The sequence below is a fragment of the Heterocephalus glaber genome, unplaced genomic scaffold, assembly GCF_053883595.1.
Source record: "Heterocephalus glaber isolate CG9 unplaced genomic scaffold, H.glaber_assembly_v1.0 deba00000122, whole genome shotgun sequence".
NCBI classification, from domain to species: domain Eukaryota; kingdom Metazoa; phylum Chordata; class Mammalia; order Rodentia; family Bathyergidae; genus Heterocephalus; species Heterocephalus glaber.
Window position 1 is genome coordinate 1,823,256 of NW_028258138.1, and position 23,207 is coordinate 1,846,462.

General features: G+C 58.3%; 2 protein-coding genes across 4 annotated transcripts in view; one reads left to right on the forward strand and one right to left on the reverse strand.

Annotated features, from left to right (window-relative positions):
* On the forward strand, positions 1–11,150 carry Gatd3 (glutamine amidotransferase class 1 domain containing 3). 3 transcript variants are annotated; one of them, XM_004842489.3, is made up of 7 exons: positions 3,089–3,332; positions 3,442–3,494; positions 5,398–5,511; positions 6,913–7,032; positions 9,403–9,495; positions 10,118–10,274; positions 10,606–11,150. In XM_004842489.3, exons 1-7 carry the CDS (start codon positions 3,177–3,179, stop codon positions 10,732–10,734), a joined length of 822 nt encoding a protein of 273 aa, XP_004842546.1. In that variant the 5' UTR covers positions 3,089–3,176; the 3' UTR covers positions 10,735–11,150. The 3 variants fall into 3 exon arrangements, with proteins under 3 accessions (XP_087064235.1, XP_087064241.1, XP_004842546.1); XM_087208109.1 differs by having other exon boundaries at positions 1–3,332; positions 10,147–11,150; XM_087208115.1 differs by having other exon boundaries at positions 3,084–3,332; positions 10,118–11,150.
* Positions 10,907–23,207, reverse strand: part of LOC147830306 (uncharacterized) — a 24,465-nt gene continuing 12,164 nt past the window's right edge. The window contains exon 5 of the mRNA XM_087181751.1: positions 10,907–23,089. The gene's annotated coding sequence lies outside the window, so the exon portion shown is untranslated. The remainder of the gene's footprint in view (positions 23,090–23,207) is intronic.

The following is a 23,207-nucleotide window of genomic DNA, read 5'->3' on the forward strand; positions in this document are numbered from 1 at the left end:
GTTTAGACCCCACCCTCCTCCCGCTCCTGTGGGAGTGGAGCAGATGCCACCTCCCCAGCTGGCCCAGGCAACAAGGGGCAGGAGGGTGCATGTGCCACAGAAGGCACTGGAGCTGTGGCTGTCATGCACTCGGGCTGGGGTGTCTGGTACGTGAGTGTCCGGCCTCCTGGTCTGTGCTCTGAGGATGCAGACCAGAGGTGGGAGAAACTGCTCGGGCCTCAGTCCTGGTGTTTGCTCCTGCACTGTATGTCTCCAGCTGAGGCTGGACAGCCCCTAGCTAGTCCCACACTTCATGACATGCAGTGTCACTCCTCCAGTACCAGGCCTCTTGGTGTCATGTGTGCCCAGTGCTGTGCTGCTGAGCAGGGCTCCGGGGGAAACGTTGGAGGTGGGATGTGCAGTAGAACCACAGCCTCTGCCCTGTGCTCCAGGCCAGCAGGCAGGACCATGGCTAAAGACGAATAGAGCCTTTCCACCTTTGAAGACCGAAGCTGACCAGTGTACTTAGTTGCCCGTCCAGTGATGCACTCTGGTTTCATGGCGTTTTTGTGATGGGGGTGGGACCCAGGGCCTCAGGCAAATGCTGTGCCCAGCCCTCATGTTCTGAACATGCGTTTAAGCCCCTCAACCAGAAGCAAGCCTCATACACAGTTCGTTCCAGTTCTGCGGTCTCCCCACCCCTGCTTCCTCCAGGTCTCCACCTACTCTGCTGCTCCCTGTGGACCCCGCACAGGTGGAGTGGATGTGCCACAGTGGCCCTCTCAGTCCCTGCGTTACCTGGAACCTGGGCTGCTTCAAGACCCCAGGTGGAGCTTCCTGAGGGGGTTCTGCCTGAACAAAGCCCACTGACCCCTGGCCTCCCCTCATCTCCACACAGTGCCTGCACCCCAGACTGCTGGGTGGTACGAGCCTCATGTCTCTTGAACATGAAAGGGGTGCTGTCCATCTTGGGACCCTGAATGACAGCTGATGGGCCGAGTCCCATGCGTGGGCCCGGGGTAGACGTGCAGTTCCGCAGGAGTGGACGGACACTCAGGACTTCTTTTCTTTTTTAAAGATTAACAGTTTATTAGAAATTTCAGGTAACTTTTTGCCTCTGGTTTGAGGCAAGGCAGGCTTCCTGGTTGTACATACATTTATACCACCAAAAGGCACAGGCAGGCTTCCCGAGGCCTCCATAGGATAATAATCAGTTGTACACAGAACATGTGGCAATCTGGTACTAAAGATGCTTCTATAAACTGCATGCATATTTCTGAGCCCCAAAGACAAGTACAATTCCTTGAAGCCTCTTTTTCAAACTGTATCGTGCTCTCTGAAGACTTGCCCTTTATTTCACTTAGAAAATTTTCTGCAGCCTTTTTCTGCAATGCCTGGTTTGAGATGTAATTTAAATAAACTCAGCTAAGGGTAAGCAGCTGCAGTGTAGTCCAACCAATAGAGCCTAAAATCCCTAATGATCTAATTAAAAGCAAGTTAAAGGATGTTGTACTTGACTTTTTGCTTCCTCGGATACCTCACATTTGATTAAAAAGCAAAGAATGTCTACTGTTAACACATTTCAATATGATCAGTTTCAGATCTGATAGTCAAAAGTATTCAAAATAAACCCAAATTAAGAATGAGCACTAAATGCAGATTTCTCCTTTCAGAGACATACATACTCCTTCAAGGAAAGCAAGGTCTTATGCTTGAAATTAGGTTCCCTTGGGAGTAAACAATCTTAGCACCAAGTCAGCAAGAATTGGGGGACACAGGATTTTGAAATCAGACTGTTACGGACAACGCATCTGCTGCAACTTTCCTGATGACAGGTCACTGTCTTTGCAAGGTACCTTTTCATACATAGACATTTTGATGCTGAGTGAAAGGGTGCTTTGACCCCAACCTCTGACAGTATACTTGGCATATCAACGTTTAAATTAAGGCCACTGTTGACTTCCTCATGGGATTTGATTTTTGTCTTCATGTTGTGAAATAAGCTTAATAAAAATTTAAAATATTCTGAATATGTAAACCTGTGTTTATCTCCATACTAGTTGAGATTTTCATCTAAAGTAGAAATTCTGTATACTGGTCTACATGTCAGTCCAGTGGCAATGTCAAGGAAGACTACTGGTATTCACACGGAACGTTTAATATGCGTACAACTCATTGCTTAAAATGAAACTTTCTGTTGATTGAAAGAAGGCCTTCCATCCATCTTCATTGGCGATGTTAACTCCCTTGTTAAAAATGAGTCCAGAGGGGGCTGGGGATTTAGCTCAGTGGTTCCGGCGCCTGCCTCGCAAGTGCATGGTCCCGAGCTCGATCTCCGGTACCAGAAAAAAAAAAAATGAGTCCAGAGATTTTCAGGATGAATAATTCAGAAGATGATGCCCAAGTTTGCCTCCTGCTACCTTCTCTTCCCCATACCTGTTTGGCTGGGCCAGGACTGGCTAAGCAGCTGAACGGTAGTAGTATTCCCTTGGAGAATCTCAACCCTCTCTTCTCCGGCGCGGGTTCCTGATTGTGACCCACGGCTCTGCCCATGCACTCCTCTGTGCCGTGACACTTTCCCCAGCTCAGTTCAGAACGAAGAGCCTGTATGGCAGCACAGTATCACTTCAGTAGGGCAGAAATGAGTGGGAACTCAGATGTTTCTTCCAGTAACAATGTCAAACTCAGTCGTCTTCTCTTTCCCCATTACTTCTCTCTCAGAATACCGGCTGCTGTGGCTGGATTCCTGCCATTATGCGGTGATCTGTTTAGAGTGCTATTCTTGCAGCACCAACTATATGCTTCTTCCTGTACTTTTCCCTGCTCAGAATATCTTCTTGTTAACAGTACATTGTTCTCAGTAAAATAGCGTTACTCAGGTTTCAGCAACCAGAAGGCTCAGGACTTTAACTGTGGACGCGGGTTTGCTGTGGGGCAGATCTTTGGGGTAGTTCGCCAAGAGGGGTTAAATCCATTTGGGGGCGTCTTCAGACAGTGGTTCAACACTGGGTCAGGACAGTAGCCGCGACCCACGTGGGGGGGTCTCACGCTGCAAACCCCTTTCCCCCTGGGGCCACTGCGCAGGCGTGCTCTGCCCGGCGAGTGCGCAGGCGCGGCCTCGCCCACGGCCCAGGGACCTGGCCCGGGCTTCCCTCCCTGCGGCCCGCGTGACCTTTCGACCTCGCTGTCCCCGCACCATGGCCGCTGTCGGGGTCCTGATGGTGCCGAGGCTGGCGGCGGCCTCCGCGCTCGCGCCGCTCTCCGGGCGCCTGCGGCTCCTAGGCGGGCGGGCACCCACCCCGCGCGCGGCCCTGCACGGCACCGCGCCGCGCCCCGGGGCTCGGGTGGCGCTGGTGAGTGCTCCGCTGCCCCCCAGCGTCCCCGCGGGGTCCCCTCCCCTCCGCCGTCCCCCCCAGTGTCCCTGCTCCCCAATGTCCCCACGTCAGCGCCCTCTTCCCGCAGGTGCTGTCAGGCTGCGGAGTCTACGACGGGACCGAGATCCACGAGGCCTCCGCGTAAGTCCGGGTGGGGCTGTCACCAGAGAGAGCTCCTAAGGTACTGCTTCTAGTGGCGCAAGGGATTGAAACCGGGGCCTTTGTACTGAGACGTAGCTATAGCCCCGCTTTTTTTTAAAGTTTTGAAACAAGGTCACCCTTGCTAAGTTGCCCGCCCTCGCTCACACAGATCTCCGGCCTTGGCCTCCCAGAGTGCTCGAGTCACAGTTGCGCCCCACCATGCTCAGCTAAGTTATTTTGTTTTGTTTTGTTTTGGTCACACTGGGACTTGAACCCCACATTGCTGAGTTACATCCCCAGCCCTTTCTGTTTTGAGACAGGGTCTCTAAATTGCTTAAGCTGGCTTCAGACTCAGACTCCTCCTGCCCCAGTCACCTGGGTATCTGGGATTATAGATGTGCACCACCAGGCTCAGTGCAGAACCACGGAACATCTCACTTCTGCAGTTTTCAGTGCACACAAACATTTACAAGCAGTTAAAACATTGGGATCAAACTTCACCGTCTTCGGCAAATATAGGGGACAGGGGAAGGGGACGTTACCAGAACCTCTGCAGTGAGTCCTAGTCTCCAGTGAGCCATGGCAGCACACGGTGAATTACAGGAAAGGTAGACAAATGAGACTGAGAAGAAGCTGAGCTTCGGGTCTGATCAGTGCTGCTCTGGGCAGCAAAGACAAAGCCCCCTAGCTTGCAGCACCTTTTATTCAGTACACGGGGAGACAGATGTAACAAGTGAAATATAGAGTTCAGTACCTCACATTGGGATAAACCAGGTGTAACAAAAGGCTTGCAGAGAGTTCAGTACATCTCCAGCAAACAAGATGCTAACAGTCCAAGAACAACGAGGAACTGAGCAGATGTTTGTTCTCCCAGGATGTTTCTTGTCCTGGAGAATCACAGCATCACTGGATCACTGAAGTCTCAGTTGTGACCGGAGGCCAAACTGGAGTTATTCTGTAGCTGGGCTGTAGGCAAGAGAACTAGGCTAACCAAATGATTTTTCCCTAGAATTATGTAGCGTTGCTCCCAACAGGCAAACCTTTCTTCCCCATGGGAACTGATCTCCATTCGTCTGGTCCTCAACAGCGTGCTTTTTGCTGTCCTGTACCGTGGGTTCTCTGGGGCCATCTTGGTGTTGCTTGGTTTGTCCTGGTTCAGTAGAAAGGCCGTGAGCAGGGGTGGTGGGGTGTGACTATCCTGGCACATTGCCTCCTTCCGCTGGCTCAGGGTGGGGAGAAAAGGCTCATTGGCTGCAATGAAGCCCAGTGCAACCCACAGGCCAGGCTGTGGCTCTTCAGGCAGCGGCCCCAGTATTGCCAGTGTGTGCCTGGAGGGGCCTCAGACACAGGAGCCCCGGGTGATTGCGCTGGTGGACACAGCACCAGGGTGCGCCTCCTCCTGTGGATTTGGAGCCAGGGCATGGCTGGAGACCTCACAGGCAGCCTGGGGAGGCGATGTGTTTGTGGCACCCAGTGGCCAGGGCCAGATCCTGACTGCTAGGCTCTGTTCTCTCCCTGCCTCAGTTTGCTCCCCCATGTAAGGGGTAGTAAGAGTGCCCTGTCTGACTGCCATGCACTGCTGCTGTTCCCCTGCAGGCCCATGGGCCTTTGGTGAGGGCAGGGGGCCTGCAGCAGCCTAGGAACCTGAGCAGTTCCATCACTGCACCCCGTGGTGCAGGGAGCTGTTTGGACACATGGTCTGCACAGCCTGCTCCTAGGATTCTTCCCTGGCCACCAGTAGGCAGTGGGATGGAGCTGCAGGCATTTGGGTGTTCTCCCGTGATGTCCCAAGCATAGGTGTTTAGTCCACCTGAGGCTTAACTAAATCCCTTATGTTACAACTCCAGTGTCGGTCTGGGTCGGGAGTGCGCTAAAGTGGTGTCTGTGGCTTCCTCCCACACAGGATCCTGGTGCACCTGAGCCGCGGAGGAGCCGAGGTCCAGATCTTTGCCCCCGATGTCCCTCAGATGCATGTGATCGACCACACCAAGGGGCAGCCGTCTGAGGGCGAGAGCAGGTGCAGGCCGGGAGGGAAACGGGAGCGCGTCCCCAGTGTACGGCTCTGCAGGCTGAGGCTGTGGGTTCTTCTGAGCCTCCGTGCATCGGCCGTGCGCAGGCTGTGTGGCAGTGCTGGGGGGGTCTTGGAGCCCTGGACTCACCAAGTGGGGAGGTCCCACCGTGCCACTCCTCCTGGTAGGAACAAATAGCTGCTGTCCCGCGAGGCGGTGCTTCTCATCTGCTCCCCTTTGGTTGCCTGTTTGGGCTCCGTGCTGCTGTTAGTTCTGGCAGCCTGTCCGTCCCAAGGTGCGTGTGGCCCTGGCCTCTTCCCTGACTCTGGACGACAGCCCCTGGAGGGTGTCCGTCAGGTGCCCTCCAGCCGGGTTCAGATGGGGAAGGGGGAGGGGAGGCACTGCAGCTCTGTCCCTGGGTGCTGCCACTCAGGACCTGCCACAGCCTCCTGCACTAAGTCCCTGGTGCCCACCTGCCCAGTGCGGGACGCAGGGTTGAAGAAAAGCTTAAGACGGAGTTAAAGAGAAAGTGTGAACTGCGACGGCCAGTGCTCCTTTGGCAAAAGGCCCTGGCCCATCTCTTCCACCGAATTTTATTCTTCGTCAGTCAGGGTAAAGGCGCACATGTAGGTGTGCAGTATGTGAAATCTCCATGGAAACCAATGCAGGCGAGGCTTTAAAGAGAAGTCAAAGCAGTTTCAAATTAGAAGACAGACGAAGTACATGGTTGTGATTAGAGCTTTGTCCTTCAAGCCACGAAGGCCACTAATTGTGGGAATGGAGCTTGGGTGCGATTACTCCGGCCTCAGCTGTGGCCGTTAGCGGGGAGGCCATGTTCACCTGCGCGCTACCGCAGTGCTCGTGAGATGCTTCTGTGAGTCACGGAGCTTCAGTCAGACTCGCTTCTTAAAGTGAGCCAGTGGAGGGATTTAACTCTGCAGCCTGCGCTGCTCACAGTATGTTCTGGGCATAGACAGTGTCGTGGGCTCTGGCAAGGCCCCGTGCCCTGTCTCTCCCGTCCCGGGACGCTTGCCCCCAGAGTCCCTCAGTCAGGGTTGCAGCAGCTCCCTGTAGAGGTAGGTCCTGGTATGGCTTCATGCATGCTGAGTGGTGGCTCTCTTGGCATCTGCTGTCCCCCCTTCCCGATGGGCTGCACTGGATTCTGCCTTCTCTGGAGATGCACAGGGCTGCTGTTTCTTGGGGGCCCCGATCCCGAGGGTTTGGTATAGGTTGTGGAGGGCCAGGCTGAAGGCGCCCAGCCTGAGCTCAGGGTTACTGGACCCTCACGAGTTCCACGTGGGAGGCGTTAGGTCTCGTGTGAGCTGTGAGCACGCTTCCCTCTGCCCGAGCTGCGCACAGCACATGTCACTGCAGGCTCCTGACCCTTTCATCCACTGTGCTCTGCCCAGGAATGTTTTGACCGAGTCCGCAAGGATCGCCAGAGGCAAGATCAGCAGCCTGGCCCAGCTCAGTGCAGCCAACCACGACGCTGCCATCTTCCCCGGAGGCTTCGGAGCTGCCAAAAACCTGTGCGTAAGCGAGCTCCGGGCTCAGTCCGTGCGTGTGCAGAGGGGCAGCCTCGCTGGGGTGGCTCTTTGCTTCCCCTCTCTGCTTGTTCTGGGACCTGACAGCCGTGGGGTCGGCGGGGCCCTCTCAGCTAACCCGTCCTGGTCTCTGCTCTAGGGATTCAGCCTCTGTTCGTCCTTCTCGGTGGCTGGCTCCCCGACAGAACCTGTAGCAGGAGACACTGCCTTCCCGTTAGGCCTTTTGCCCGCTGTCGCTGTGGGAAGTGGCTGGTGGACGTGGACCTGGCAGCAGTGTCCTTGGCCAGGTCCTCATTAGTCTCCCTTCTGTGCATTCATGGAGATTCTGGTGCTGTCCTCAGCACGTGCCTGTCTCTGGGTAGCGCGTGGCCCGTCCCCAGCAGGAGCCTGTCCTCCCTGAGGACCTCTGCAGGGTCCTTAGGGCCACTGAGCCCTCTGCTGTCACAGGACGGAAAGACGAGGGGTGCTTCCCATGCCGCGGCGTGTTAGCTGTTGCCCTCAGCTGTGCCTGGCGACTGCCCTGCAGGGAGAGGCCAGCAGCCTTCCTACCTCCCCCTCCCTCTCCCCGCTGCGGGGGCCTCCTCCAGGGGCCCCTACCTGCCGCATCCGCTGGGCCCTGAGCAGGACTCCCCCGGGGCGGTGCTCCCGCCTCCTCCTCTTCCCGCTCACTGATCCCTCTGGCTGCTGTTCACGAGGCCACTGTCCCAGCCAGCTGCTTGGACTCCTTTCCCTGTGGTCAGTGACACGCGGGCTTGGCAGAGGGGCTTTGTTCTCCAAGTCATAGCTGACCGAGCCTGCCTTGTTCTGAAGCCTCAGGCACCCTGCCCGCCAACGTCGGGACCCAAGAGGGCCCCTTCCCAAGATTCCGGGCCCTGTAGCGACACCGCATCCCCGCCTCCTGCGAGCTGTGGAAGCCCCTCATCCCCTGCGTCCACACCAGGCTCCAGGCTCCAGGCTCCAGGCTCCAGGGTCAGGCGGCCTTGGGAGCCCTTTCCAGCAGTTTCTCTCTGTGTCCTGCCAGGACCCGACGAGATGGGGCATCAGCAGATTTTCACTTCCAGCTGGACCAGGGTTTCTTGGGAAGATTAGCTGTGTGCTCAGTGCTTCTCTGACCCATGGCAGGCTTGTCAGGGGCCATGTCTGCCCGTGTGGCCTCTGCCCATTTGGCTTAGGAGCTCAGACCTAGGCAGGCGGCTGGGTCTCGGATCAATCCAGGCTCGTGTCTGAGCACATGGTCCCCTCCGGGGAGGCCGCTGTCTTCCTGGTAGCCACCCCCATTCTCCCAACCTGTCCAGGGGCGAGGCAGCCCCCAGAGGCCAGGCTCCGGCTAAGCCCGTGTGATCACTGAGCCAGCGGTTCCTCTGAGTCCCACAGCTGTCACGGAGGCCCAGGGAGTCTGAGGTGACAGTGACAGGCTTAGTGCGTGCACTGGGCAGCAGGTGAGGGCCTGGAGTGAGTGCATCCAGGGAGAGGCTCGCCCTGGGAGTCCAGCACTCAGCGCTCTGGCCACAGCTCCAGCCGCATGCACTCATGGCGATCCTGTGGGCAGGCGTGGCTGGAGCGTGGCCACACGGTAGCCTGCACCCTTGGCTCTGTGCTGCTTTTCATGGCAGGTCCAGTTTGGAGCTGGTTTGGGAACTGCTCTGCCGCACCCGGACTGCCGGGGGACAAGCTGGTTCTTTCTGTTGGCTGCTTGGGGACTTCAGCGTCATCTTGCCTGTTCTTCGTAGCATCTGGAGGCGTGCTTGGCCCTGTCGCCACCTTGGGACGGGTTGGGCCTCACCCCAAGGTTTCCAGGCTTGGGCACAAGTGCCGAGACTGTCCCAGAACGGAGGGGCAGGACTGGAGCAGGACAGGAGTCGGAAGTGGTGTTCCTGGCAGGAAGCTTGCATGCACTGAGCTGTGAGGGGTTCTGTGAGGTCGCCCACCCTGCAGCAGCTCCGAGGGAGACCTTCCCTCCCTGGTCCCAGCCCTTCATCTTCACCCCTGAGGGCAAAACAGATGGACCCTGGAGGCCTTTTCTTCACTGATGATAAAGTCAGCACCTTTTGCTGTTTGCAGGCCAGTAGTGTTGCCTTTCCTGAAAGTCAGGCTCTTGACCTGGAGCCAAGACCCCGGACTGGCCAGCCTGGGCCTGGTGTCTTTCCCCTGCCCCTCCCCATCCCTGCTGCAGTCTGTTTGAAAAACAGAAAGCTGTGCCTGTAGCAGCGTGGTTACAGGAAGGGTTCGCACGTGCACGTGTGTCCACACCGGTTCCCTGGGATCAGCGGGCCGGTGCTAGGGCTCTGGGCTGGAGTGGGGTGCAGAGGAGCTGCAGAGCGGAAGCGGCTGAGGCAGGCCTGTCCTCTCTGGCAGGAGCACTTTCGCTGTGGACGGGAAGGACTGCAGAGTCAATGAGGACGTGGCGCGAGTCCTGAGGGAGTTCCACGCGGCCGGGAAGCCCATCGGGTGCGTCCAGCTGCCGGGCGGGGGCCAAGAACTGCGAGCTGTGGCCACGTCTGCCCTGGGCTGGACATGCGGCCTCATATGCAGGAGGGAGGAGGGCTCTGCTGCCCGGAGGCCCCTAGGGCACAGTTGACAGGGACGTAGGATGACGCTGGCACAGGTCTGGGTGACAGCTCTGAGGGCGCCTCTGGGGAGTGTGGGGTGCTGTGTGGGAGGCACTGCCTGTCCCATCCCATGTCCTCGTAGCTGCAAGGTGTCAGGCAAGGTGCTGGGGTCCCACTGCTGCCACAGCCCCCAGGGCGCAGGGGTGGGGGCAGGGTGCCCAGGTGCAGATGCCCGTGCAGAGGGTCCTGGCCTGGGTCAGAGGTCAGGGGCTGTGGTTCCCAGACGCGATCTGGTTTGATCAGCTGGTGAGGCAGTAGCTGCACAGCTGGGCTGGGCCGTGCCCTCTGGTGGACCCTCCTCGCCGGGACTCCTGCGGAGGGGTGCCCTCTGGTGGCCCGATGGCCTCCCTGGGGCTGTGCCACCCTGCTGGCTGAGGGAGCAGGTGGCAGGTGCGGGGCTCCCAGTCACTCGCCCCTTGCCCAGGCTCACGTGCCTGTGCTGACGCACCCCCCACTTGCAGCTTGTGCTGCATCGCGCCTGTCCTTGCAGCCAAAGTGCTCAGAGGTGTCGAGGTCACCGTGGGCCACGAGCAGGAAGAGGGCGGCAAGTGGCCCTATGCTGGGACTGCGGAGGCCATCAAGGCCCTGGGTGCCACGCACTGCGTGAAGGGTGTGACCATATCCTTGCTGAGGGCAGGGGGAGCTGGGCCTGCCTGTGCTGCTGGCGAGGGGTGGGGTCCGGTGCCCGATGCCGAGCCGCTCCATGGAATCCCGAGTGGCAGCTGCACCGCCTGGGCCCTGAGACCTGCGGGAGGGAGCTGCTGGCTCTGGCGCGGCCTCTGGGGGCAAGGAGGGGCAAGCTGCTGCTGGACTCCATGCTTCCTTCGGGGGCAGGCAGCCTGGCAGAGGCGCCTGCCCGGGACGGGCTGTCCTGGGAGCCGCCAGACCGAGGCCCCGGCCCTCTCCTAAATTCAGCCCTTGCCGAGGGTTTTTCCCTAACCCTGCACACGAAGCTCACGTGGACCGGAAGAACAAGGTGGTCACGACCCCAGCCTTCATGTGTGAGGCTGCGCTGCACCACATCCACGACGGGATCGGGGCCATGGTGAAGAGTGTGCTGGAGCTCTTGGGGAAGTGACCGCCTGCTCAGCCCCTGCTGGCCACTGCTGCCCTTGGCCGCTGGGCCCAGCAGCAGTGCGGGCAGTTCAGACTCCGGGCGTCTCCTGCAGGAGGAGGTCTATCTTGGGGCCGGTCTCCAGCCGGCAGTCCCTGCGTGGCTTCCCTCACCATCGTGTCCTGGAAACGAGTGGGAGCCAGACGGGGACTTTGCAGAGAAAACCATCCTCACTCGGGTCTGATGGCTCTGAGTGTCGATGCAGAAATGTCCTAAGGTTGTGAGTCTGATAATCAGGAAATGAGAGTACCACGTTTAGAGATGAAGGAACGTTCTGTAACGTGAAGTAAATGTGCACTAATTAAAGCAAGGGGATTTTTTGAGCCAGCAGTCCCGTTAGCCCTGGAGAATAAACTCCTTTCCACATTGGAAACTTCTGACATCTACGTTTCAGGCCTCTGAAACTGGGGAGTGGGTTCTAAATGAGGGTTCTTCAGTTAGTCTCAGTTCTCCTAATTTTCTAGAGAAAGGGGAAATCACTGATGCTTGGCCCAGTAACGGCCGCCGGGTGGTCCCTGGGTGGTGGCTTCCGGTGTGGCGGGCGTCAGGGTGTGCTGTGTCCTTTCCGTGCGGTTTTGGTCTGGGAGACGTATCAGTGGGAATGCAGGCATCTGCACATACTGCCCGTTCTGGAACCTTCTCTCGCCCCAGGTGTGGCTCCAGGCAGCCCTGGGTCCGTGCCCTCGGTGGCACGCTGCAGCCTGGCACTGGCCACTTCCTTGGGAATCTGTTCTGTCCACCCGCGTGAGATGCTGGCTGGAGCAGACTTTGGGCCCTGGAGAGAAGGTGCTGGGCCGTGATGGCACCAGCGCCCCCCACAGGCTGCACACGGACCTGCCAGGGGAGGGACACCCCCCCTCCACCTGGGCAGTTTCTGGTTCTTCCCCCACAGGACCGAGATTCTCGGTGCCTGTGGTTCCTGCCAGTGCTGGGCCCGGAGCCTGCTGCCCATGCCCACACAGTGGCCGTGCTGCCTGAGGCAGCTTGAGCCTCCTGGCCCAGCCTCCATCCTGCTGTCCTCACGAGCATGTGTGTTAAAACTGTACACACGTGTGTGATGGGAACATGCGCGAGTCACAGGTGTGTGAGCCCTGCCCGCCGTCCACACACCTGTCTGAAGGCCAGGAGCCCTGCTTGCCTCTCATGCCCTCCCCCAGCCTTGGCTCTGAGCGGCCTCACGCTGTGCTTCCCTGCTGCGTGTGGGCCCTGGTGTGGGCCCTGGGCATGTGTCCCCAGGGCTCCTGTGCTCAGCCTGCACTGCCACTGGGCGGCCGGGCTCCCAGTGCTCCTGTCACGCAGCGACTGCGTGTCCACTTGGCGCTCAGCTTGCTCTCGGTCCCTTCTCCCCTGGGGACCATCGGGGTCTCTGTTGAGTTCTGAGCGTCCTGGGCCGTGGGTGGGTGGCGCTGCCTGAGGTTTCCCTGGCTCCTGCCGGTTTGCTGAGCTTGGCTGCACCTGTCCACTGCCTTCCGGACGTCACTTTGGCCAGTGTCCGAGTCACCCCATCCGTCTCGCAGTTGCTGGCCGCAGTTGCTCGCGAAGTCTGGGCGCAAGTCCCCCAGGTAGCCAGAGCCTGTGCATCCTCCCACACTGTGCCATGCCCTGCAGCGTCCGGATGAGCAGCTGTGTTCACTGTGGTGGGTGCCTGCGCATCCCCTGGAGCCAGGTCGCCCTCCATCACATTTCGGCCTGCAGCACATTGCAAGTCCACCTGCTGTGCCATGGGGTCTGCCTCCCAGGGGGCCTGGGAGGGCTGGCTGAGCAGAGCACAGGTAGTGGGCTGGCGATGGTGCAGGAGATGGTGTTCAGAGGCAGCATGGGTGCTGGTGGAAGAAAACCCCACTGCCCATGCGCACTCAGTCCCCCGTGCAGCCTGGGCAGACTCACATGCCAGGGGAGTGCCAGATGCAGGAAGTGACCCGGTGCCTGGACTTCTGCCCCTCCCTGCTCCCTCACTCCCAGGGTGCTGCTGAGGGCAGACAAGAAGTGCATGACTCAGGAACCCCCGAGAAACAACTGCTGTTAGCCAGCACTGTGGGGCCAGCACTGCAGGGCTGAGCGCAGACATCCAGCCCTGCACTGTGCCCAACATGGTGATGCCCGACAGAGCTTCCTGCCAGTTTAGCCAGGCCTCGAGGTGTCCACCTGTCCAGGTGCTGTGGGACCTAGACCTGAGCTCTAGAGAGAGTTTGGAGGAGGCCCAGAGAAGGCCACTGCAGACCAGAGCCAGGACAGCAGCCACCAACTCAGTGACCGAGCCCCCCTTGTGAGCCCCCCTCGGGCCAGGCGCTGTTTTACATGGTGGGGATATTCCTTGCCTGGCCTCGTGGACCTGGGGTAGGGGTACCAGCAGAGGCTGCTGGGCACTGGAGCCAGCTGGGAGGGTGGTCAGGGAAGGGGACAGAGCCCAGCTGGGAGAGGAGCAGCTGGAGCTGAGGGCCATCCCTGTGCGGATGGCAGGGGCTGCCGACTGCCCAGCGATGGGGCCTGAGCTGGGGACCCCACAGACCCAGATGCTGAGGCCCTGGAGAGAGGCTGTGTGTTCACACGACGCCACCAGGGGGCGCAGCAGAACCGTCGGTCAGGCTGTGTTGGGAGCCACTCTACATAATTTTGGGGAAAAATCATTTCACAATTAAATTATGATCAGGCCTAGTCTTCTTGCCCTACAGCCCGGCTATGGCATGCTGAAACTACTCCATTTTTGCCTCCAGTCACAGCTGAGACCTCAGTGGTCCCATGATGCTGTGATACTCAAGAGCAAGATTATATCAGCTGAAGACACCCTGGTTCTTTGAGAACTGAGTAGAAAGGTCTCACCTGGGGAGGGACAGATTTCTTACCACCTGCTGCTGTAAGACGTCTTTGCTCATCTTGCGTCCTAATCAGCATAACATCCTCGTGGTCTTAGCATTACCACTGCCCTCCGAGACATCTGTCACTCCCTAGGACTCCAATAAGTAGTGTTGAGCTTGGGGGCCCCTGTCTTTGCTGCCCAGACCAGCACTGATCAGGCCCAAAGCTCAGCTTCTCTGAGTCATTTTCTGTCTTTATTCATTTGCATTGTGCCGTTGTGGCTCACCAGAGACCAGGACTCACTGCAGGGGTCCTGTGAGTGTTCCCTTTCCCTGTTCCCTATGAGGCTTCAGGCTCCAGGCTGGCCCAAGGGTGGCCTCCTGCTGCACCCCTCCTGCCGTGGCTTCAGGACAGGGTTCATCATCTTCAAGAGCCCTGCCTGGATCCCTTTGTCCTGCACCTGTGGCTTCTCTGTCCCCCGTGGGTACTGGGCTCCAGGCTGCTATTCAGTATTTCCCAGCTGCCTTTACCACCTTGGTCCCAGTGCCCTTGCTGCCATCCCTGCTGTCCCACCCCTGCGCCTGGCCCAGATGTCCCTCACCTGCCTGCCTCCTGTTCTCGGCATAGAGCCACCGGCGTGGCACGTTCAGGTGGCACACGGGCACTTCTCGCCTACAGTTTGGTACCACTGAGCCTGTCTCCTCCAGAAACCAGACCCAGGACCCCAGCCCTCTCCCCTCAGCTTCAGCCCTGAGGTGGCCCAGCCAGGCTGCACCCAGACACTGGCTCCAGGGACCTCTCTGTCCACGCCTCCTGCCCCCCAGGTCCCTCTGCCCTGTGTAGCTCTGCCAGGCTCAAGTGGCCCTTCCTGCATTTCTGGCTTTGGCTGAGTGGATGCTGGGTGCCCTGCCGAGGAGGTGCCCTTTCTTGCTGCCCCTTTGGGGTGCTGGTCTTAAACACGTGTGTGTGCTGTGTCACCAGCTTGTCGTTTGTCCTGCCCACTGTTCCAAGCTGCAGGACAGAAGGCGCAGGACTGGGTTGCCTGTCGAGATCCCCGGGCCCGGGGTATGGGACTCAGCATGAGCCAGAGAAGCCTGTGGCCCAAGGGAGGCCACCCCCGCCCAGCTCCAGGCACCCACCCTTATCCTGTAAGGCTCGAGGTCGGCTCTCCTGCGCGCTTTGTCTTAAGTAGACTTGACGTTGGGGAAGTTTGAGGGTCATACCGCAGCTGGGGGAAGGCACGGATCCCCTGTGCACCCCTGCCCAGCCCCCCCATCGGCATCGACACCCAAGGGAGCCTCTGAAGCCATGACACAGCGATGTGCATCCTGGACCCCGTCGCGGTGTGCGGAGGATTTCACCTCCCTTCTCAGGCTCCTCCTCCCGCTTCCCCACTCCCTGGCTTAGCGATGCGCATTTCATTCAGTCTCTGCCACAGTTTGGCGCTGAACACTGCGCTGTTGTCTGGGTGCGCCAGCGTTTAGTTGAAGGTTCCCTCGGTTGCTTCCAAGCTTTGACAATTCTGAATAAAGCTGTTAGAAACGTCCGTGTGTAGGTGTTTTGTCTTGTTTTGGTTTTGGTGTTTGTGCGCATGCGCATGCATGCTCGCCTTCCTTGGGTGGACACCGAGGGCGTGAGTCCGGGTCTCCTCCTGTGCGTGTCAGGGGTACCTCGCTGCTGTAATTCGCAGCACCTGTGCCAGCTTGGTGCCCGTGTGCCCGTCTCCTGTCTGGGTATCGGTTGAGATCTTTTGCCTGTTTTAGAATCACTCACCCTCGTTGTTAGATGTTTGTTTGAGTAGGTTCAGAACAGTGCTTAACAGATGCCTCCTCGGCGGCTTCTCCCTGCCAGTCGCTTGTCTTCTCTTCACGGTGTCTTCACAGAGCAGCGGTTTCAGTAAAGTGCAGCTGGCCGCGCTTTCTGTCCGGATCATGCCTGTGGTGTTGTGTTTTAAGTCAGCACCAGGCCCGAGGTCATCTAGATTTTCTCCTGTGTAATCGAGGAGACTCCTAAGCTTGCGTTTTACATTTTACGTTTTGGTCTGTGACCTCCTTTGAATCAATTTTTGTGAAGTGTGAAAGATCTGATTCCGGAGTCTTTTTTTGCACGGGGATCGCAGCTGTCCCAGCACCATCTGTTGGAAAGGCCGTCCTTCTCCCATTGGTCATCTTCTCCCGCGGCAGTGCCCACTGACTGTGTTGGTGTGTTGTGTGAGTCTGTTTCGGGGCTGCCGGTTCTCTTCCATCGATCTGTTTGTTCTTTCTCCATTACCGCACTGTCTTGATTGCCATAGTTGTGATTTGTACTGAGTCTGAGAGTTAGATAGTGTCACTCCAGGTTCAATCATACGTTGGCTGTTTCGGATTTTGCCTCGTTATGTAAACCTCGGAGCCAGGTTGCTGACATCCATTAAATGATGTGCAGGGGTTTTGATGGGGATTGTCTTGAGCCTGCACATCAAGTTGGGCACATTTGGCATCTCAACAACATTCAGAACCATGGGATATCTGTCCATGCGCACGGGCTGTCTATCCATGCACAAGGGATATCTCTTTATTTGGAACATCTTTGATTTCTTTCGCAGAGTTCTGTACTTTTTCATAGATTTTGTACATATTTTGTTTGATTTATACACAAGGGTTTCCTTGTGTATCGGGGATCCTAATGTAAATATTACTCTATTGCTTTTTTCAAATTCCAGGTGTTCACTGCTGGGATATGGGAAAGCAATTGGCTTTAGTGTATTAACCTTCTATTCTACAACCTTGCTATGATTGTGTATTAGTTCCAGGAGGGTTTTTTGCCTAGTCTTTTGAGTAATCTACATAGAGTCACATTATCTGCAAACAACAATAGTTTTATTTCGTCCTTCCCAGGTACTGCATTAGCTGGGATTTCCAGGGTGGTGTGGAAAGGCATGGTGAGGGACGTCCTTGCCTTGTGCCTGATCTCACAGGGAGGTCTCTGCTGTCTGCCATTAGCCGCGGGTGTTCTGTGACGGTCCCGAGGCAAGGACAGTTCCCTCGGCCGCTAGTTTGAGGACTTCTTGTCCTGCATAGGTGTTGGGCTCTGTCAGGGGCTTTCTCTGCACCTGCTGACGTGGTCGTGTGGTTTTTGTGCTTTAGCTTGTTCTTAGGATGGGTCACAGTCATTTTTGGATGTTGAACGAGTTTTTCTTATCTGGGACAAGTACCACCCGGCTTTGTTGTATGATTATTTTATACATTCTTGGATATGACTTGCTAGTATTTAGTGAAATTTTTTACCTATGTTTATGAGAGATATGAACTACAAATATGAGCCTGTAGTTTCCTTTTCTTATAATGACTGTGTCTAGTTTTGGTATTAGAGGAGTACTGGCTTCACAGAATGAGTTAGGATGTATCCTTCTGCTTTTATTTTCTGAAAGAGATTGTACAGAATTGGCCTAGTTTCTTCTGTAAATGTTTGATAGAATTTGCCAGTGACCTTGTGTGGACTTGGGGCTTTCTGTTTGGAAGGGAATTAACTATTGATCCAGTTTCCTTAATACAAATAAACCTTCCAGGCTGCTTCTTTCTGGGTGAGTCTTGGGAGGCTGTGTTGTCAGGCAGTTGGGCCGTTACACCTCGGCTGTCACGTGTGTGGATGCGGAGCTGCCTGGGACCTCTCTTGACCCACGCTGATGCCCCTCTCTCTTCCGTTTCGGATATTCGTTGTTTCGGGCTCGCAGTTTTTCCTCTCGGTTCCCTTGGACAGGATTGTCGGTCTCACTGATCTTTTCAACCACCGTTTTTGTTGATTTTTCTCTGTTGATTTTCCGTTTCATCCATTTCTGCTCTGTTTTATTATTTCTTTTCCCCTCTCACTTTGGATTTGATCTGCTATTTCTCATCTCCTATAGGAGGCTGTCCTTCTCAAGTTTCCCTCTGACACTGCTTTCACTGCACCCCACAGTTGTCATTAAGTTGTATTTTAATTCATCACAGGTGTTTAAAATAATCTTTATTTTTTAAAATAAAGTTAATCTTGGGCCGGGGATTTAGCTCAGTGGTTCTGGCACCTGCCTTGAAAGCACAAAGTCCTGAGTTCGATTCCTGGTACCAAAAAAAAAACTGTTGAAAAAAAATAAAGTTAATCTTTATTTTTTAAAAGTTATATATGCATAACAGGAAACCAGCTCCAGAATTCAGGCATAGACACACAGTGGCAAGTGGCTTGGGCGGACGTGTGCTTCTGGGTCCTGCGTGTGCACACATGTGTCGTCTTTAGGGGCTGAGCTCACGCATGTGTCACACTCTTCCACACATGCAAGTGTATTGGTGTTCACTAGAGAAACAGATTTACTTGATTGCCACGTAGACATGATTTACAAAGTAGCTTACAGTGGCCGCCTGCAGAGTCGGGTGTGGAAGGGTGCAGAAGAGCTGTCTGCACACCACAGAGCTGAACGATCCCAGTCAGGCGGAAGACCTGGAGCTCGCTGCAGAATCCTCTCGGAGCCTGTGTCCGGAAGCGGAAGGGTCGCCGCCGGAACGCTGAAGGGTCTGAGCTGGAAGCCTGGATATAGACATCCAGAGGCAACGGTGACGACCGGAGCTCCTCCAGAGAAACCCTAAGCGAGACTTCCGTCTTCTCCTTTTTATTCCTTTCAGGCTACAAGCCCATTGGTTGGCGCCCAGGCTAGGTCTTCCCTCTTTGGTAAATCGGTCGTCCACACCCAGAGCTGTGCTAAGCCAATCAGCTGGGCGTTTCTTAGAGTGGACACAACAGTTAGCTAGCACAGCAAGTACGCAATGCACCCATTTGAAATTGCAAAGCCCCCTGAATATTTTTGATAACCTGCCTTTCCTGGGGACGAAGATTTCACTGCAGACAAAAGAAGATGAGGCCTCTGGACAGAGGCAGTGGCACAGCCAGGTGGGGCCGTGTCCCTCAGTGAGCATGAAGCCACTCGAGGCTCCACACAGCGTTTCTGAAGTGCTCGTCAGGCCTGTGTGAAGCAGGCACTGACCGGGCATGTACCCCCAGTGACCCCTGTGTCCCCGCAGTGTACGGAGCACAGGACACACGTCCCCAGCGATTCCCACTGCCACACTTGTCTCCGTCCACTTGTCTCCTTCCCCTGCGGGGAAGGCGTCGGGAGGGGCTGGGGGGCCACCCCGGAGCCCAGGTGGAGGCTTCTGGGGACCCTCGGGTGCAGAGTGCTGGCTTGCGGCCGCCCGCCGAGGGGAGGGGACTCAGGCTGGGGCTGTCACCGCCTCTGGCAGGCTTGCTCGCACTTTTTAAATGCAGAACGTGAAATGTGCTCTTTTAGACATTTTCAGGTGCCCAGTTCGGGGGCACTCAGTACGGTCACACTGCCGTGCAGCCACCCCTGCCCAGAAGATGGTTCTCCCCATCCAGACTGAAGAGGCCCTCCCGGCTCCCGCTTCCTGTCTCTGAGCCCGAGGACCCTAGGGCCGCAGTGGACCCAGGCAGTGCTTGTCCACCTGGGAGCCGTGTTGGGTGTCCTCGTTCGTAAAGGCTGAATAATTTTTCGCTGGACGTGTGACGGCTGGTCTCGGTGCTCAGCCCGCTCTGCTGGCAGCACACAGGGCCTGGGGCATCTGCGGGAGAGGCCTCCCCAGTGTGGGCGGCACTGCCCTCCAGGCTGCGGCCCAGATGGGACAGCACGTGTGGGCTCACGTCTCACGAGGACGTCAGAGCCCAGCTGCTCCAGCCCCTCCATGTGGACTTGGCGGGGCCACTCCTCATCCCTCCTGTTCTGATTTCCGGCTCCTTGGACTGAGTGTCACTGTTACCCCATGACCACGCTGCCAGCCTCTGCCCCTGTGATCATAGTTTGTCCTCTCCTTCGGCTCCCCAGGACCCTGCCCGGCACAGCCAGCTGAGGTGCTGTGTCTCCTTCCCTCCCTCTACCTCCAGCCACCGTGAGCAGCCCTGGCCACCCTGCTCCCCTGACGTCCCACCTCCCCAGCCCAGAGCCAGGGCCCACGGATGGAAACCTCTCCGCGGGACTGAGGAGCCTTTCTCCCTCAGTGGCTCTCAGGCCCCTGGCACAGCATGGAGTCCAAGGCGCAGTGTGTAGGCCCTGTCATCTCTGTCCGCCTGCAGCTGCTGTGAGCAGAGCCCTGCAGTGGGTGGGGAGCAAGGGCCCTTGCTGCGGGTCCCTCGGCCCCCACGTGCCACACACTGGCCCCGTCCTGTGGAGGGGAGCAGGTCGCCCTCCAGGGCATGCCCTCCATGTTGTCCCGAGGTCACCGTGGCCACACACGCTGGAACTCCAGACGCTGCGAGGCTCCCTCCTCCTGGGTCTGCCGCCCCAGAGCCCAGTGTTGCCAGGGCAGGGCCCACGTGGAACGGCTTCCGGTGGGCTCGGGGCACACGGCTTGGCCCACCAGGACCTTGCTGCAGTTCTTCCCCTATTCTCCCCACCCCCCTCTGCTGGGTATTGAACCCAGGACCTGTACACTGAGCCACAGCTCCAACCCTTTTTAGTTTTTATCTTGAGACAGGGTGGTGCTAAGTCACTAAGTTGCCCAGGCTGGGCTGGAACCTGCAATCCTCCTGCCTCAGCCTCCCACAGAGCGGAGATTACCAAGCCCTGCCCGCCTGGCTTCTTCCCCATCCTTTAGGCTTTCTGGAACCTTCTAGTGCTGCATTGCTCACCACTGCATGCTGGGCACCTTGGATATTTTATGTTGCCGGATTGTCACTGAAGACCCATAGTGGATGCACTGGTTTCCAGGGCCTGTGGGCCCAGTCAGCACCTGTGCAGACTGCAGCTCTTCTCTCTCTCAGTGAAGGGAGCCCAGGGCTGCACTGACGCTGTCCCAGCACCTGGCTCTGCTGGCCAGGGCGTCCCGGTGTGCTGAGCATCTCCACATGGCTCCTGGCCCTGACCTGGCCCCGAGCAATCACATGGGGACGGCCCCTGCCCGTGGGAAAGTTCTGGTCCCAGGTTCTGGGGCTGAGGCTCCAGCACAGGGATGGTTCTGTCCCTGCCATAGGCACAGTGACACAGTGGGGGGACTGAGGCAGGAGTGAGGCGGTCCCTCCAGCTGCTGGGCTGTGGCCAGCCAGTGTCCCGCCCACTGCCTGGGCTCACGGCACCCACCACGCTGGCCGAGGAGGGGTGGTCAGGGCACATCTGAGGGGGCGGCCTCGGTCCTGGACTGCACAGGCCTCAGCGTGGGCACAACGGAGTCTCCGGGAGCACTGGGCGTCGGGGCCGTGGAGGGCCATGGGTCACGCAGCTGCAGGTCTGCGGTGACTGCTCTGTGGGCCGAGCGTGGCCTCCGGCCTGGCCCCGAGGAGCAGGGTGTCCCTCAGGGCGGAGGGGAGGCAGTGGACGCAACTGGACAGGCTGAGACCGTCTTCAGACAGCACGGTCTTCCCACTGGTGCGTGCTGTTCTTTTCATGCTTTCTGTCTCGTTTTCATGTGTGGCTGCACTTCCTGCCCACGGCAAAGGCCAGATAGCAGAAGTACTAAAATATGTTTCATTGAGCACCTCATGGTGATTCTGGTCTGGCCTGAAACAGGAAGTTCTGCAAGGCCTGTCGCCGGAAGTCTCAGTGCGGCGGATGCTGGAGTGCTCTGCCAGCCTGTGCCGCTGGTGTTGATCAGCAGGCCCTGTGCTAACCGGTGAGGCGCCATAGCGGGCCTGCGTCAGGCACTCCCACCCGCAGTCCGGAGGCCGAGGTGTCAGGCCTCCCTGTGTCCTCCTGTGGTCGTCCTCTGTGTCTCTTCCTCATCTCCTCCCAGTGCTGCTGGGGACTCATTTTCCCCTCGTCGCCTCTGCAGAGCGCTGCGGTCCTGGGTCGGCTCGGCACAGCCTGGCCTCCAGCACTGGTGTCGTTGGGCCGGCACGGGCCAAGGCGCCCGGGGCACTGTGCACACGTGCAGGCGGGTGTCATGTCAAGCTCACCATCTGCTCATCTCAGGGTTGCTCAGCAGCCACAGTCCTCACCACGCTTCCACCCCCAGGCCCTGCTCTAGGGCCCCCAACACCCACCCAGTGCCATCCAGGACGCCGCCCATCTAGCTGCGCTCTTTGAGGTCGCTAACTCACAGGCACTCGCTGTGCTGCAGTCTGCAGGTCCTGCTGCCCGGGTCCAACAGGTGAGGGGCAGGTGGACAAGCCAGGGCGGGGTCAGGGCCAAGCGAGCTCGGCTGTGGCTGCCCAGCAGGGCCCTGGGCATGGCTGGCAGGCGGCCAGGCTTTCAGCCCCACTGTCGCAGTGGAGGGAGGGACACAGGCTTGCAGAGCCTCTGCCCGGGAGCGAGCGGGCCAGGCGCCCAGAGAAGCCCAGGTGGCTGCAGTGTTGCCACACAGGGGCCAGGTGGGGGCCCGGGGCCTGGGGGGACACAGCCCCCGCAGCTTCTGTGTGGGCAGCAGGGCCTCTGGCAGAGAGCAGGGCTGGCCTTGCCAGGGAACACTGGACTGGGTGCCGAGGACAGAGCCCCCGCGCGGCTGCTGGTGAGCTCCAGGCCCCTCAGCGCCCAGCAGGCCCTGCAGGAGGGGCCACGCCTGCCCATAGGAGCAGGTGACTGGGAAGCCAGCAAGCCTCCATGCTCTGGAGAGGAAGCTGGCCTTTGTCAGGGGGTTTCCAGCCAGGGCCGTTTTTATTGAGGACAAGTGCCTCTGAAAGGTCTGTCCTTTATCAAATGAGTCACTGGAGAGAGGCCGGAACACAGATAGAGACAGAGGGAGACCGGGAGACAGAGCCATAAAGAGACAGACACAGAAATAGAGTCAGAGACAGGAAAACAGACAGGGAGCGGGAGAGAGAGGGGACGACCACAGGCACTTCGGGCCCTGCGGCACCATGCTGGGTGAGGCTGGGGGCCAGAGGACGAGCTCCCCACACACACTGGCTTCCTGCCTCCCACAGGGTGTGCGGCCGGCCCTGGTTGTCACGGCGGGCCAGGGTCTCGCCTGAGGGTCACTGAACCCAGCAGAGGCCAGCGTGTTCCTCCTTCCTCCTCACAATCCCACCTAAGTCGGGGACAGGAAATCGAGGCAGAGATGAGCCCCCCGAAAGCCCCGGGATACATCGAGGGTCTGAGGAGCGCCGCTGGACCAGGCCTCCTCACCCGCGGGGAGGGCTTGGCTGACGCCCGTCCTGAGCAAGGCTGCCCCACGTCCCTCAGGGTCCCCGGAGGCTGAAGGCAGGAGGCTGGGACAGGGTGAGGCCTGAGCCCGAGGGCAGGGACTGGCAGCTCCCCCAGGAGAGGCCTCACCTCGCGGGGCGGTGCTGGGCGGCCAGGGAGGCGCGTGCCCGTTTTCAGTGTTAACCGGGTCACAGCTGTAGAAGGGACATGGTTGACGTGGCGTGGCTCCCGCCTGCTGCTCGCCCGTGTGTGTGCCCACATGCCTCACCTGCGATCCGGTCCCGTCCTGGGACTTGGCGCCCTCGAGAGCCACCGTGATGTTTCAGCTGTTCCTGTTCATTTCATCGCAGCTGCTGCCTTCTTTCGCACCTCCTGGTGCAGGTGGTGAGAAGCGCGCTCAGCCCTGTGGTTTCCTGCGGGTGCTTTCTGCACACGAGACCCTGGTCTCAGGACCTGAACCTCCTGCAGCCGGGCCACGGCCTGGAAAGGCGGTGTGGCTTCTGCATCCCCAGGGCCCTCCTGCCCCGTCCTGGCCCCCTGGACG